Raw genomic sequence first — 12,305 nt, 5'->3', positions numbered from 1 at the left:
CGCGGCTTCCTGCTGGTGGCGGGGGAGGGGAGGGAAGCGTGGGGCAAGGCGATGACTGCTGCGAGCAAATGGTGGCTGCCTGGGGGAGCGGGAGAGCGAGCGTCTGCAGGGGTGTCGGTAAGCGGTGGGTGTCGCTTACCGCCCCCGCCCCGAGCGCTGGATTGCTGCCGGGGAAGGTGCTTCGGGGGTGGGTGCTGTGGTGGTGGCCGAATAATTGGGGTGGGTGCTGACAGAAGTGGGTTTCGCCTGCCGTGGTGGAGGAGGGTGTGTGCTTCGGGTTTGTTCTGGCGGGGTGGGCCGCGTCTTCCGGCTCACCCGGGAGCTGTCGCTTGTTTCTGGTGTTTCCTTCGTCGGTAGGCACAGCGAAGTGATCAAAGCCTATTAAAAAAAAGAATTGCCGTGCTTTTCACGGTACGGGAAATTTAATATTGGTTTGAAGTGCCTTTTGTGGGAGTAGCAAACTTACTACTGTTTGTAGCTTGATTTTTGACATCTGATTCTTGCCGTAAAACAAAGTGAAATGGGCTAAACTAAGCAGGTTGTAAATGCTTGTGAGCAGAGACTGTTTTTCTGCATGCACAGATCTAGTCTTGTAAGGTTCCTGTCTAAAGGAGGCTGATAAAGCACTTGAAATACAAATAAACTTGTCTGTAAAGAACTGTTACACCTACAGCATTCCATGTGGTATTACTTATAAGGGAAACAACTTGAGGATGCTTTTTGGAATCGAGTTAACTCTTAAGTTTAGCTGTTGGATTTCAACGTGAGGAATGCTGGAGTTGTGGTGGGGAAAGAGTTTGTGTGTTTGCTACTTCTGAATATTCTCCATGATGCTATTCCCATCAACTTGGAGGCATTCTTCCTCTTACTCGTTGTCAGAGCTCAGGGGAGCATCACAGGCCAGCTGGAAAATAAGACTTGTCTTATGCAGTTTGTGAGGGTTTTTTTTTCCCCTTAGGAGAAACAAAAATCCTAGTGTAGGCTGAGCATAATTGGTATCACAGCAAACTTCTGTAGATGACAGAGGAGTGAAGTGTAGCTAAATGGTCTTGCCAGTGTCTGTAATTTCACGTGGTGGCTTAATCTTCAAGTTATTTGTGTGGGGGTTTTTTTGTTTTGTTTTTTTTAAGATGTAGAGACCCTAAAAAGGTGGCTAAGTATGGTTGAAAGATAAATTTAGTCTAGTGACAAACTTGTCTTGACTTGCTGTGTAAGATTTTGAGCAATATGAACATGAAAGTGGCATCTTGACAAATGAAGTCTTTTCATAGTAATGCAATTCTTTGATGCTAGGTAGGATAACTATGGACTGTTGTTTTGGTTGTATTGATTTTAAAACCAACAAATTTGCTTTTCTATTATAATTTTTTTTAATTCAACTGAACCATGTCGCCTGTGACAATGCTGTAAATAAATGCAATGCATCATGTTTAGGTGGGGGGAAAAAGTTCAGTCTACTTCCTCCACTGAATTTGAGAACTCAGCACAGACAAACCATATAATGTTCAGTAATTCATTCAACAAAACAGTTCCTTTCGTCATTTGCTTTGTAAACCATTCCACTTCCTAACATGTTTATTGCTCTTTGTCTTCGAAATGAAAGTCGTGTAATTCTACCTGAGTTTTGTACATATGTGTGAACAAAATACAGTAGTTTAATGTGTTTTCTTTCCTCGTTAGTTAGAAACAAATCTCTCTTAAGGTTCCATCCAGGCACTATTGCTCATTTTTGGCAGCTTTGTATCGTTCTCCGTTCAGTGTTCTTAAAAAAAGTTTAACTATTTGTGTTTCTCTGTGCTGCTGCTTCAAAAGTTCAAGCATTACAGGTATTCTAGGAAATGTGTAATGTTTGGCTTAGATAAGGCTAAAGCTTTAGAGTTTCTCTAAAACAATGCAAGTTAAAGATTTGCTTATGTAATATAAAACTTAGGTATTGTTTTATGTACTCTCTGCAAAGGTCTGCTAGGAACGAAATAAACAAAGCTTTGGAAGTACCTGTGTGATTATTATTTTTTTAATTTGTAAATGAGTAGGCTGTTTCTCATATGTAACTTGTGTTTATTCTTAGAGCTTTGACTAGTATCTGTTTAGACAACTAATTTGACTAGAAAAACATGGCATGTATGCTAGTTGTGCCATCATATTTTGCCCTTTTTTTTTTTTTTTTTCCTTCACTGTGAGGATTGTTTGGGGAAGAATAAATGACAACTGTTGCTTTGACTTCTTGGTGATATAGAGCAGTAGGAATGTGCAGGACAGATGAAGAGCACTGCACTTGGGTAACTGCAGGAATTGCTGTTGATTGACACTCGAGAAAAAGCATTGGTGTAAGTTATTTTTAGCAGCTTTTGTTTTCACTCTAAAAAGGCAGCTGTTAAGTGGTATGAAATCTCCAGTAATGTCGTGTAACATTAGGGGAAGCTCTGCATTTTGGAGAAAGGATTACTAGATGCCTCAGAAGCGGTCACGCTTCATGCTCTTTTATAGGCATTTTTAATTGTAGAAATATTGTAATAACAAGAGCAGTGAACTAAGAGTCCTTGTTTGGAACTCTGCTTAATTTGAGGCCTTATCTGCTAAAGCCATGATGTATTTGATTTGATAGCTTGTTGAGAAGGGTGGTGGTGGTAATTAGCTTCTTACTGAGTGTAGTGCAGTGTTGGTGTAAGATGCTGAACACTTCGGGTCCCTCCAATGCTATCTGTAGAGAGTGCAGTGACTTGAAATTTAGTAACTTGTGTTACCGAACCTTTAAAGTTTAAAAAATGTAGTAGTATTGTAGGTCCTGGACAGCACATTTGGGAGAGGGTGTGTCATAGTGAGTAAAACAGCTTATCTGGCAGAGCCAGTAGCTAAACCTAATATAGCAAAAACACTGAACTTTTGATCTGAGGATGGTACTAAAGAAATCTCAGCTGCTGTTTAATGTATGAGTGAAGATCTGGGCTGTTGTACATCATGTCTGCTAGGGAGGTAGTTCATGTGGATCACAGAAAGAAAGAAATGACATAATCAAAGCCTTTTAGGAAGGCTGCCACCTGTTTGCAGATATTGGTGTTTCTGGAATTAAACCAGCAAGTACTTCAGCTGGCCTCCATTACCATGACTGCACATAGGAACTAAATTCTCACAATTAGTTTTTAGTTGCAGGAAAGTAGGAGACTCTCAGCCATCTGTGCAGCTCTAGTGCCTTTAGAGTGGAAGAAATACTGGTGCAGGTACTCCAATGGCATTTCAGTGCCTGTCATATAACATGGTTCCAAGCACCTTTAACACCGTGGGGAAACTTCATAAAACTTGTTAGTGTAAATAAGGCCAGGAAAGAGATGACATGTTTTGTTTTCAGGAATTAATACATACATGGTTGTATAAATACATTGATTCCTTGATGGTACCCAGAAGCAATAAGGGACTCAGTGCTGTCTTTTTTAAGTCTTTCGCTTATTGTTGAGTGGTTAAAACACCAGATTTCTGTAGGCCATATTTTTAATTACAGTCAAATGTTAGTAGTTTCATTTATGTAATAGTGGGTGGACAGACCTATGATTAAGTAGTTGCTAGAAATCTTGTTATGACTAATCTTGGTTTGGTGTTATTTTAGTTTCTTAGTCTCAGCCTTTATGTACAAGGTCTTATATTTTGCCAAACAGTTAGAATTCTCTTTAGGGGAGTTGCTTTAATACAGAAGTTAGGAGTCTAAAAAAGTTGATAAAGTACTTGGAGTATGTACTTTATAAATAAAGGTAGGCATTAGTGTTTGACTGGTGACCGTAATGATCTGATTCATAGGGCAGTGAGCCAAAAGGCAAGGAAAGCAGGAAACCTAGATGGAGCAAGCCTGAAACAGAGTTGTTGAACGTGTTTTTTCTTGTTTAAATGACTCTGGCTGATCAGTGCTGCAGGAACACACTTCCAAGCTTGGACTGAAATCTCTCACCACCTCCTTCCTGCACTGTTTTGATTAGTCAGAGCAGACTCACCCGTTTCAGTGCAAGGTGAGCAAAGGAGCCTGGGTGCAGAGAACAGTTCTTGAGCCACTGCTGAAAATGTTGAGTTCAACATTAATTTGTTAGAAGCTTAAATTACCTGTAATGAACTTACTGGAAAATGAAGCGTCAGACCAAACAGGTTCTAGAAGCATGACAACACGTAGCCTCTGCGCCTCAAGAAATTTCCCAAAGAAGCTGGCTTTTGCTCCTCTCAGTATTTTAAAGGTTTTCACGTTTGTCCTTTATAAGCTGAACCAGTGTAGCCTGCTTTATAGTGTTGTGAGTGCAATTCAGCAATATATTCAAACTGATCTAACTGATAGCTCAGGGAGCAAATGGCTTTCCTTAACCCCTTGTTCTGGCTTGTTACAGAGTCAATGAGTGCTAGTGCAGGAGATAAGATGGGATCTGCTCTTTTGACAGCTGTTAAATTAGCTAGCTGTGTTGTCATACTGGTCCCTGATTCTTTCCCACACAAGTTCTTGAAGGGTAGATCCCTCTCCTACTTTTGAGCGCAAGTATGTCTCAAGCCTGTTACTGCAGGAAAATGTTCAGAGGTTGTACTTACCAAGAGAATTATTACCAAGAGAATTATTACCAAGAATTAAATGCCCTCTTTTTTGTGGTGGTGTTAGAGCTTGGTGAAAGAGAGTGCATGCTGAAAGGAAAAAAAAAAAAAATCTCAGACTGTGTAAGGAGCAGGCATCTTGTTTCCTTAGAAGCAGGTGTGAAAAGTGTGGAAAACAGCATGGTATGGTCAGAAAGAGTTGCAGCAGATGGGATGTTATGCTAGGTGTCAGCTCAGAAACATAAAATTACAATTAAAAAATGGGCATATAGGATAAAATCCTAGATAACTTTGCACATTGAAGCAACTCTTTCATAGCTCAGGGATTTAAGATAATGTCAGATGCTGCTTCTTGGGCTAATGCAGTATGGAACTGCTTAAAGTTTAATGGAGAGACTTGTTACAGATTCTGCTATAAGATACACAGTAACTTATGGTTGTGACAAAGCTCAAATTTACTTAACCTGCCTTAAATTGTGAGTTACTAGGTAAGGCTGGTTGGTTAATGTTGAGTGTTAAATCATTTTAAGTAACATTTTGAAGACAATCTTTGGTAAGTGAAGGGACAGCTTACATGCTTCCAAACCAAGAGAAGAAATGCAGTCATTTAAGTGGAAGATACATAGTAAAATTCAGATGGGAATGCCTCAAAACGTTTGCAGCTGGAGAGCTACTAAGCCCTTGAATGAAGCTTGTTTGTGTGAGTTATTTTTTTTTCTTCTGCAGAAGCTAAAGGATAATAGGATATTTTTAGCAGTAGCATTTGGTTTTTGTGGGTTTTTTTTGTGTTGGTGTTTTGGGTTTGGTTGTTTTTTTTTTTCATGTTAACTGTAGTTCTAGACTAAAACTTTAATGAGTTCCTTCAGCTTGTGAAAGATATAGTTCAGGAGGCTCATGAGTCAAACCTAATACTAATGGCAAAATTATACGTGTAAGTACAGTAAGGTTTGAAAGTTACTGCTGACTTGCTTTGACCAAATTGTAGTGATAAAACATCTGCAAGACAATGCAGTTTTCCTTGCATGAGAGTTTGTCTGTTTGAGAAGAGTGATTGGGAAGACTGTAAGGCTGTCTGGGCATTATCGCTTTTGAGGAACTAGTTGCACATTCACTTCTGGAATCTCTCACACTGTTAAAGGATTATGCGCCTCAAGTGAGAAACCAGCATGGGACCCAGTCTGCAGTGTCAGAAACGCTCTTTGCGGAGTCTATTTTAAAGAAAATATGGTCCAATTTCAAGTTTTCCAACCTTTTAATTGAAACTGTAATAAAAATTCAGTGGTGTTGTTAATCTAATGTTTGACTCTAGATAAGATGTGGGGAGGAGGGTGGAGAGGGAAGGAGCTGGCTGCCAGAGTTTTGAAAGAAACGTGGGACAGAACCTTGTCCTGCCCCTATTTGAGGCTGTTCAGAATTAGATCGATGCAGAAAGGTTCGGTGTTTCAAGTTCTTCAACATTGGAATGTAATGTATCTATAAATCAGTTTCTGAAATGTTTGAATAGTTGACAAATGCTTGTGGGAAGTAATTTTGCAATAGCAATAAATATTATGAGGATTATCTTTTGTATTTATGCCTCAAATTCTCAAAAGTAATGATGTGTTGAGAAATGATACTTTTCAAGCTTTTTCAAATTTCACTTATGTGAAAATATACCATTTTCTGGAAAAGATGAAGTTTTGGAATTGTGTAAAGGGTATCTGGAAATAGTTTTCAGTTTTTTTTAATTTCAGGGAGTTGGAGTAAAGCAGTCTTGATGAGTAGTCAGTCAGGTGACTAGCAGATGTTAGTCTTATTAATACTGGTTTGGTTTTTTTTGTTTTGTCTAAAGAATAACAAAATTTGGTAATTTACCACTTTACAAAATGGATGTTTATATGAGGTGTGTTTTCATTGCTAGTAGTCCTAAGGCTACAGTCTATTAGCTGTTTTTCTGCACAATAGTTACTGTTGGCATTCAGTTGTTCCTTAGATGACTGGATGTAATCAGTCTTCTTCCCTATTATTTCTCATTGTTAAAGATGAATGTTTTTTACATGTGAACTTTCTCTTTTTACAGTGCTGTAGGTAAAACATGCCTACTCATCAGTTACACAACCAATGCATTTCCTGGAGAATACATACCCACTGTGTAAGTACTTATAAAATCCTAAAAACAAATTTATGTCAACTTCTCTGTGCTTGCTGCCATTCCAGATTCCTTACCTGAATTGTTTGAATTGACTGCAAGCATCCCTAAGTTTCATCTTAAATGTTTAACTGAGTATCTAGGTGCTTGTAAGGAGAAGCACTTTGGGCTTTTACTGCTTAGCACAGTCATACCTGTGCTTGTTCATGCTCCATCAGTTTAGCCTCTCTCTGCTCACTAAGCCTTGCTTATTAGGGACTAACCTTTTCTAACACTTTATTAGATGCTGTTCTCTGTTAAAATAATGTGTTATTCCTATCTTTAATATCATTCATAATAAGCAGTCCCAAGGCTGAACAGCTTGTAAAAACATCATAGCGTAGTCAGAAATAGTTGGTTTATGTGACTAGAGTGGTGTTTTTTGTGTTTTTTGGTTTTTTTTTTTGTTTGTTTTGTTCCTTCCACTTTTTGTACTACTGCCAATCCTGTGCTAAGCCAGCCACAGCTCTATAGCTCCTCAGGCATGATTGTTGGGATTCATTTATTTTGGTGCTTCCCATTTTCTTGCATGTAAGGATTTGTCAGTATCGGTATTAGTGTAGTTCTCTTTTTGAGGGCCTGTTGGGGGGAGGTGTTTTATACACTGGCAGCTTCCTTGCCCTTTTTGGATGTCTGTTTATCTGGCTATCTTGCTCTCTGTGAGTAATGATGGTTTCTTCAGGTAACAAAATACATTCTAACGCAATTTACAGATGACTTCAGTTACCCTTCTAAGGCCTTGTTGTCTTAATTACTCCTGTTTCCTTTTTGTGGTCTTAAGTCCACATTTTTGCATGACAGTATGCTTGTGTTCCCAGTGGACTTAGTTTAGCCTTAACAAATCATTAAAACCTTTGTGCCTACAGTAGTGATAAGGTAAAAATCATGCCTCTACTGGCCCCTGGGTATTAACTTTGATATTTCATTGGAGGGGTTTTTGATTAGCAGAATTAATAAGTTTTTTTTCTTACTACTGTTGTCATTAAGGATTTCTTGGTTGTTGCTCATGTATCTGCTGTTCAAAGTCTTACAAAATGAAACAGATTAATTTGCTGAATGTCCCACTACGACTGGAAAGTGCTTGCTAAGCGCAAACTTTCTTGTATTTACTGAGATTAACACTTCCTTTGGAAGAGCAATGAAAAAGATGACTTCTGTTTAGACTGGACCAAGTCTATTGTGCATATTTTTTCCTTCCATTACCCCATACCAGGCTCAGTATTTAAAGAACAACTTCTCTGTTTCTGGGGAGCAGAAGGGTGCAATAAAATGTTTCCTTTTGTAATGTTCCCAATTAGGAATCTGTAGGAAAAAGTCCTTCAGTGTCCTATTTTACTGCAAGCTAATGCAGCTAACTCTTTATTTTTTTTAGTTTCGACAACTACTCTGCTAATGTAATGGTTGATGGAAAACCGGTCAATCTGGGCTTGTGGGATACAGCTGGTCAAGAGGACTATGACAGACTACGTCCACTCTCCTATCCGCAAACAGTAAGAACTACAGTGTGAAACTAGAAAGAATCTGTACAGCTTTGTCCAACATAAAGGTTTCTTCTTTTTGAACATGAGGCCAACGTTGTCACATCTGGACGTCTTGTATTTATTAGTAACAGTGACTCATTGCAAGCTACCTTCCTTCATCCTAGATGCTGTAGCTGTAATATTACAGTCTTTGATGTGTGTACGGTTGCACAAATGTTAAAATTTGCATGCTTGTGTATTTCTGTGCACTGAGACATGTTGGCTTTTGTGTAGTTGCAGCCTCAGATTCAGCTAGAATGCTTGATTTAAAACAAGAAAAAAACAAACACAAAACCCCCCAAAACAAAACCAAAAACGCCTTGGTGAATAGTTCCATCAGCTAGTCCCTTGATTTTTAGGGTTAGCATGCCTGCCAAAAGCAGGGTTTGTTTTTGTTTATAGGCGTGCTGCTTGGCTGCAACCTGACACTGTCACTGCTAAGCACTTGATATTGTTTAGTATCTGTGAAGATGTTCTAAATGTGAAGGAGGCAGTACTGAATGAAGATATTATTGGTATTGACAGAGGCTGCGTTGGAGCTTTCTAATGTACTTAAGGCTGTGGCTATTTTATTACTTCTTGTAGTTTGTGCTATAACATCAATACAAATGTGCTTCTGTCTTCCGTGCTTGCAACTGGTTAAGTCCTGTCTGCATGCTGCATCCTTTCTCGTGTAAGGAAAATGCTGAAGTAATGCGCTCTGTTCTTTCCAGTGCGGCTTCAGCTACAATTAATCTTTGTAGAGGCTGGTTTTCTAGTCTCTTTAGAGCAGTTACTTTTATCTGGTGGAGCTGTGCTATATGTAAAGAAAGGTGGTAATTTGCAGGGGTTTTTTGGCATTGATTACTGTTGTTGTTAACTGTCAAATATATATTCAATGCTAATAAGGTAAAATGCAAAATTGTTCTCCGTTATTCTACAGTATAACTGCTCTCTTGAATAATGTGAATCTTATTTAATCAGCTCTGATGTTTTTTAGTAAACTGTCTTAATTCACAATTTTCTGTAATTAACTACTCACTAACTCTTACAGTTAGGCTTTCCCATCAGTTACAATACCCAAGATGGATATGAACTTGCCAGTTGTAGGCAACTCTAGTAGAAATGCCAGAAATATCTGCATTTCCTAGGAAGAGAGACAATGGAAAACTGTTTTTCTCTAATACTTAGATATCTAAAGGATACTTACAACTTAAGCTTTGCTTAACATTGTAAAAATATTTTCAAAAAAGTATCTCATGATAGAAAAAGGTATGTTGAAAGATGACTGAATAGTGTGAGAAAGCAGAGTTGTAAGGGAGGGTATTGTTCCTCCTCTATGACAAAGGGATGGAATGCATGTGCATGTCTTCAGCCTGCTAAAATAACTGTGGCTTTCTGATAGACTGCAAAAGAATTCCATGTCAATCTAAGCATGCATTGGGGAAAAACAAATCTCTTCTGTACAAGCATGTAAAACTGTTAAGTAAAGGTTTGAAGTACTTTCAGTTATTTGAATTGTTTTTTTTACAGCAGAAAATGAAATGGGGTGGTAAGTCTTGAACTTACGAAGCAGTCTTTGGATTTTAGACTTGCGCAATATGTAAGACTCGTCATCAGTTAAGGGACAAAAAACCCCATGAAATTAACAAAAAGCACAGAGGAAGAGAACAGTGGAGCTGATGCAGCCTGACTCTTTTTAGGATCTGCCTTCAGCCTCCCCCTTCCTTCATTGCGCTATTTAAAACTCACTCCTCGCATGTTCTTGTGGCCCCTTGTTTCCCCTTATGTGCACCTGAACTATGTTCTGGGTAAGGTGAAAGCAGGTGTTGCTGATTACTTGGCCAATATGTGTATCTCGATTAGCCACCCAGCAGTTGACAGCTATTAACTTCACAGTAAGGACTTTGACATAGTGGAGGCACTAATTTGTATCTTTTTCCTGTATTAATATTTTTTTTTCCTTAAAATATACGGGAATTTAGTACCTTCTCCTGAATGTATTTGAAATTTAGCAGCATTTCAAAATATTTGGGGAAGGAAGAAGTTGGGACAGAAAAGGTGGTTAACTTCATTTCCTCAGGAGACCAAACCAATAAGTTAGGAGGATGCTTTCCATGAGAAATTTGCTCTTGCAACTCTCTTCTGACAATGCAGACTGACATTTACAGGTTTATGGGGCAGTCTGGTGGTCTGTTCTGGATGCAGGTAGTTGGTTGTGCTGAATTACAGGGCAGCGTCTCTCTTAAGAAGAAAAGCCATGTTGTGAATATTTGTGAGCACAAATTGCTGAGAACGTTTTCCCTTAAATCCATTTTAGGAGTAACTTTATCTCCTACTGTTATTAGGTTGGAGGAACCAATGGTAAGAATATATCTTCCAGTCTGACAGATCAACCTATTGCCGTATGTAAAACTTTAAACTTCAGTTCCAAGTTCTGTCATCCTGTCTTGCTTATGATAGTGATAAATTGGCCCCTATTTTTTAAACAACTAGTTTTCTTGGAACTATTGAATTGCTAGATCTGGGAACTGTGTTACCAAATCTCTTTGTATGAGTTGCTAAGACAAAACTTTTTATTGTAAATAAATAGCTTTTCCTCCTGCTTACTAAGATTGGTAGTGTGCAAGACACCTGAAATCTTCAAATAATTCCTCATGGTTACACAGAATTTTTTAATTTCTGGAGCTAGTAAAGGACAGAGTCTGTGTAACGTGCAGAACTTCAGTCACCACAAACCTGTAAAATTGGAAAACAGAAGTAGTGGCCATAGTATCACATTATTTGATGTTGTTTCTTTCTTCTTCTGGGACGCTGCTACGGAAACTTGTTGGGGTGATGCATGAACAACTGGGTTGCAAGTGCTTAGCAGTGCAGATGTCAGATGCTGACCTAACAAAATGCCTTGAAATGCAGCACAATCAACTAACATTCTGAAATGCCTGATTCTTTAACACATTTGATACCGGAATAAGTATGGATGCAGAGGTAGGTTGGGGAAAGTTGGGCTTCTTTGAGAGACATTTATTGAGTTTTGGGTCATACAGCAAGATTGTAATCTTCATCTGGTTAGACAGAGCAAATTATTTTGTGGTTATTCTGAATGCTTGTAGACTACAGTGTATCATGTATGAAGCTCATTGTTTTTTTTTGAAGTGTATACTGTACAGCAGTTAGTATGAACATGCGCTCTAAAATGTTTTTACCCGCTCTTACTTAGAATCTTTCTTTTGCCTTCAGTTGAAAAGCAAGATGTGCAAGATCCCTAAAAACACCTACTTTTCTCTCTGCTTTCTCATTATTTAGAAAGGGAAGGAGGAAGGAGGGACTGTCGAGGTTTTTAATACCCTTCTCAATCCTAATTTGGTTATACAGAAGTTCTGAAATCTTATTATACTGACATTCAGTAGAAGTGACAGTTCTACAAGATTCCTGACTTGGGCATGGAAGTAATCATTGCAGAAATTATCGTTATATGATTTTTTTTTTTTATCCCATCCTCCATACTTTGCCTTTGCAATTTTAAGACTACTTTATAGTATATTAATGGTATATTCGTATTTCAAAAATCAGTGCCAATGGTTAACACTTTGCAACATCCTATGCTGATGCGTTACATGTCTTTCAAGGCTTAAATCACTTAGATGTCTGCAGAGAGCATCCAACTGCAGTTCAGAAGCCAGTCTGATGATTCTCCATTACTTCCTGTGTTTGTCAAGGATCTGAAGTGTTTTTTTTTCCTGAATGTCAGTGAGGGAGAAGAAGCAACATTTAGGGGAAAAAAAGCTTGCAGTGCAGTGGTGTTAGTGCTTTAGTTGCTGGCTACTGCAGCAGCTGATTATGAACTTGACTACAATCTATTTGTTGTTGGTTCCCCTCACCCTTTGTGTCTGCTTGTAGCTGCCTGGGAATGATTTCCCTTTGGGAAAGCTCCCTCTAATTGTCATGTGCAACTGTATCGTCAACCTTGTCTTTTGCAAGTGTGATATAGGTGACAGTGTGATATAAGTGCTGGTGATACTAGTCTTTTCAGGGTGATGAGATTTTGTAATGGTTGCTTTGCTGGGCTAACTTGTATCAAC

At 38.6% G+C, this 12,305-nt stretch overlaps 2 protein-coding genes across 2 annotated transcripts in view; one reads left to right on the top strand and one right to left on the bottom strand.

The window, feature by feature from the left end:
- RAC1 (ras-related C3 botulinum toxin substrate 1 (rho family, small GTP binding protein Rac1)) overlaps positions 1-12,305 on the top strand; it is a 15,432-nt gene that overhangs the window by 382 nt on the left and 2,745 nt on the right. Inside the window, exons 2-3 of the mRNA XM_010570207.1 lie at positions 6,617-6,688; positions 8,097-8,214. Coding sequence (XP_010568509.1) covers positions 6,617-6,688; positions 8,097-8,214 — 190 coding nt within the window. The remainder of the gene's footprint in view (positions 1-6,616; positions 6,689-8,096; positions 8,215-12,305) is intronic.
- DAGLB (diacylglycerol lipase, beta) overlaps positions 4,586-12,305 on the bottom strand; it is a 25,155-nt gene continuing 17,435 nt past the window's right edge. The window contains exon 17 of the transcript XR_774529.1: positions 4,586-4,647. The gene's annotated coding sequence lies outside the window, so the exon portion shown is untranslated. The remainder of the gene's footprint in view (positions 4,648-12,305) is intronic.

This window comes from Haliaeetus leucocephalus, unplaced genomic scaffold (genome assembly GCF_000737465.1).
Source record: "Haliaeetus leucocephalus isolate CR32 unplaced genomic scaffold, Haliaeetus_leucocephalus-4.0 Scaffold295, whole genome shotgun sequence".
NCBI classification, from domain to species: Eukaryota; Metazoa; Chordata; class Aves; order Accipitriformes; family Accipitridae; genus Haliaeetus; species Haliaeetus leucocephalus.
Note: the sequence above shows the minus strand (reverse complement) of the source record. Positions and strands in the feature narration are given on the sequence as shown.